Source organism: Salvelinus sp. IW2-2015, unplaced genomic scaffold, assembly GCF_002910315.2.
Source record: "Salvelinus sp. IW2-2015 unplaced genomic scaffold, ASM291031v2 Un_scaffold2576, whole genome shotgun sequence".
Classification (NCBI taxonomy): Eukaryota; Metazoa; Chordata; class Actinopteri; order Salmoniformes; family Salmonidae; genus Salvelinus; species Salvelinus sp. IW2-2015.
Window position 1 is genome coordinate 10,309 of NW_019943886.1, and position 3,822 is coordinate 14,130.

At 44.7% G+C, this 3,822-nt stretch overlaps 1 protein-coding gene across 1 annotated transcript in view; it reads right to left on the reverse strand.

Annotated features, from left to right (window-relative positions):
• The window catches only part of LOC112074314 (gap junction beta-3 protein-like), a 4,667-nt gene extending 1,339 nt beyond the window's left edge, over window positions 1-3,328 (reverse strand). The window contains exons 1-2 of the mRNA XM_024141511.2: window positions 3,181-3,328; window positions 1-2,418 (exon numbers count right to left, since the gene is read on the reverse strand). The exon at window positions 1-2,418 is cut by the window's left edge and continues 1,339 nt beyond it. Coding sequence (XP_023997279.1) covers window positions 1,552-2,346 — 795 coding nt within the window. The 5' untranslated portion in view covers window positions 2,347-2,418; window positions 3,181-3,328 and the 3' untranslated portion in view covers window positions 1-1,551. The remainder of the gene's footprint in view (window positions 2,419-3,180) is intronic.
• Between the last annotated feature and the right edge of the window lie 494 nt (window positions 3,329-3,822).

Here is a 3,822-nt window from a genome sequence, read left to right on the forward strand (position 1 = left end):
AGTGCTCACAGGCAACTACACATAAACAAGATCCTACAAAACACAGTGGGGAAATGGCTGCCTAAATATGATCCCCAATCAGAGACAAYGATAAACAGCTGCCTCTGATTGGGAACCATACCAGGCCAACATAGAAATAAACAACCTAGATTACCCACCCTAGTCACACCCTGACCTAACCAAAATAGAGAATAAAAGGCTCTCTATGGTCAGGGCGTGACATAAGCACTGAACAGAAGTAGTCTAGCCTCTAGCTAACCACCATATACTACAATATCCACAMAAGCCTCTAGCCAGCCAGCCATATATCATTAGTTTGAAGATTATAAATATTAGGCTATATTCTAAAGTTATTATTTAAGAGCATTGAAGATGAATCACAATCAGTAAAAAAAAATTATCTAGCTAGCTAAATAGTAGATTTGCATCAATCATCAACATCAATGATCCCTAGTTGTACAGCGGTCTAAGGCACTGCGTTTCAGTGCTAGAGGCGTCAATACAGACACCGTAGTTCGAATCCAGGCTGTACCACAAACGACCGTGATTGGGAATCCCACAGGATGGTGCACAGTTGGCTCAGTGTCGTCGTTGTAAATAAGAATTGGTTCTTAACTGACTTGCCTAGTTTTTTTCATTTTGAGCACTTGCTCCCTGAAAGGTCTGTACACCGCCCTGCATTCCACTGCAAGAAAACTTGAAATTAATAAGGAAAATTTAAAAAACAAAACAAATGATTGTCACGTTCCTGACCTGTTTTCTTTTGTCTTGTATTTATTTAGTTGGTYAGGGCGTGAGTTGGGTGGGTTTGTCTATGTGTGATTTTCTATGTTGGGATGTTTGTGTTCGGCCGGGTATGATTCTCAATCAGAGGCAGCTGTCAATCGTTGTCCCTGATTGAGAATCATACTTAGGCAGCCGGGGTTTCACGTGTGTTTTGTGGGTGTTTGTTCCTGTGTCAGTGTTTGTGCCACACAGGACTGTTTCGGTTTTGTCTTGGTTGTTTTGTATTTTGAAGTGTTTTGTTGACTTTCATTAAATAATGAACACTAACCACTCTGCGTTTTGGTCCTCTCCGTCTGTCAGCGAGGACAGCCGTTACAATGATGATAATAATAAATGAACAGAAAAAAGCAGGGGACCAGATCGGATGAGCAGGGTGTTGTGTTTCCTTGCTGAGACGTTACGTGCATCAACCAATGATTGGCTGCGACAACATCGACTGTGCAGTCGGGCACCAGATTAGCATAAGATGCGGTTAGCTGATATGTAAAATACCGACCATGTGTTGTAAACTCTGGTATTCGTCATCCGACGTCTGAGCAGGGGAAACACGACCTGTCAAATCACTTTCAAGAACTCTTAACCTTCGTCAGTCTCTCACCCTCACAGAGGCGTGTCCGTGAGGGAGGGTGAGGAGGTGGTGGCCATAAAAATTACATTTGACTAAAATAAATGTATTGATAAAACTCAGATTTTGTTTGACAACATTTAGTCAATAAAGATGTGTCATCTAATAAAAGTTAAATTGTAAAACGTTTCATGTCTGACTCAAAATATAGATGTACTTTTCTTCTCCATGGACAAGTTGGCCTCGTTGCACTCCTGGTACTCTGTTGTCGCCGCCAGCGTCTGCCACCCATCACAGTCCAGCTCAGAGCACCTAATGTTGGGGGAGGTACGGAGGCTTCCCCGATGACTGATCCTCAGCAACCGGATGGCTATCAGGTAAAAGATCTCACACACGTTGAGCACTATACACACAGCCGACGCCCCTACCATGAAGTAGGTAAACACCCTCTTCTCTGTGGGCCGGCCGATGTAGCAATCCACCTGGTTAGGACAAGGCCAGAGGTCGCAAATGACGCGGCGCGGCAGGTCAAAGTTGTTGTAGATGAGATGGAGGAGGTAGAGGAACGCCACTTCGATGGCCGTCTTGAAGAAGAGGCTGAGGAGATATGTCCACCAGAGTCCTCCGTGCTTCTGTCCTGTGTTGTCGTAGAGACGGGCGTTTTCACCATGTGTGATGCGGTACTTGCGTTCGCGTTCCTCACGGTACGCCACGTGCATCACGACCATGAAGGTGGGGCAGGTGACGAAGATGAGCTGGATTGCCCAGATCCTGGTGTGGGAGAAAGGAAAGAAGTGGTCGTAACAGGCGTTGGCGCAGCCGGGTTGACGGGTGTTGCAGTCAAAGTCTTTCTGGTCCTCACTAAAGACGCGTTCTGCGGCCACGACAAAGACCATGACGCGAAACACGAAGACCACCGCGAGCCAGATTCGTCCAAACGCGGTAGAGTATTTATTGACCCCGCTAAGCAGCGCCTCGAACGTCTTCCAGTCCATGGTGAGATCGGAGTGGGATCCCCTTCTTTCACCGTTGAACTTTCACCCGGCTGTCTGTCTTTGGATTTGAAGCTGGAGGAAGAAGAGAAAGTGATTCATTAATAAGTGTATGAATAACGGTTGAACAACCAGGGTATGTATGAATTAAGCCAGTCCATCCTCCATTTCAGGGAAAGGGATCTACTTAAAATCAAGTTGCAGACCCCTTGACATCGCCTAACACTGGCATCGCCATCGCCTAAGACTGGCATCGCCATCGCCTAACACTGGCATCGCCTGCCCTACTGGAAGGCTACAGCATGATAGGTAATAGAGCTACAAACAGGAAACATCTACCAGCTGAACAACATATAATAATAATAATAATAATAATAATAATAATATAATAATATAATAAAACTCTTCAATTTTACATAGAAATACATTTCATCAGGGCGTTAAAGTATTTTTCTTTTGAAAGATCTGTTCACAGCCTTTTACTTAGACTCTGATCAAACTTTTCATCCAAATCTCCCTGCGACTCTCTCTTCACCTTCTGAAGCTGTTTGCTTAAAGGCGTGGGGTTCTTTGAAGAAAGGCGGCTTTAATATTTGATCAAAACACTGTTTGCCTTCCATCAAGAGTCTAATGCTCACAAAATCTTTTTTTTTTTTTTTTGTGGGATTTCATAGGAGAACATCTTGAGCAAAGTAATGTCTTATGAAAACAGTGGAATCATGTTCAAATAACAGGTAGAGTATATGATAGATTACTTGTTGCTGAATACACATCATTTTGAGGCAAAAGTATTTCGTATCACGAGTACAGATGGATTATTAGTTAAGTCGTACTTACAGTTGTTTCAGATCGCTAGGCTGATTGATGCTCAATCCATTTTAGCTTGTCCGTCTCTCTGTTCAAAGCTTGTCCGTCTCTCTGTTCAAAGCTTGTCCGTCGCTCTGTTCAAAGCTTGTCCGTCTCTCTGTTCAAAGCTGTCCGTCGCTCTGTTCAAAAGCTTGTCCGTCTCTCGGTTCAAGCTTGTCCGCTCTCTGTTCAAGCTTCCGTCTCTCTGTTCAAAGCTTGTCCTCTCTCTGTTCAAAGCTTTGTCCGTCGCTCTGTTTCAAAAGCGTTGTCCGTCTCTCTGTTCAAAGCTGTCGTCTCCTGTCAAAGCTGTCCTTCTCTCTGTTCAAAGCTCCCGCTCTCTTTCAAAGCGTCCGTCTCTCTTTCAAAGCTTGTCCGTCTCTCTGTTCAAGCCTTGTCCGTCCTCTGTTCAAAGCTTGTTCCGTCTCCGCTGTTCAAAGCTTGTCCGCTCTCTGTTCAAAAGCTTTCCGTCTCTCTGTTCAAGCTTGCCGTCTCTCGGTTCAACTTTCCTCTCTCTTGTTCAAAGCTTGTCCGTGCGCTCTGTTCAAAGCTTGTCCGTCTCGTCTCTCTGTTCAAAGCTTGTCCGTCTCTCTGTTCAAAGCTTGTCCGTCGCTCTGTTCAAAGCTTGTCCGTCTC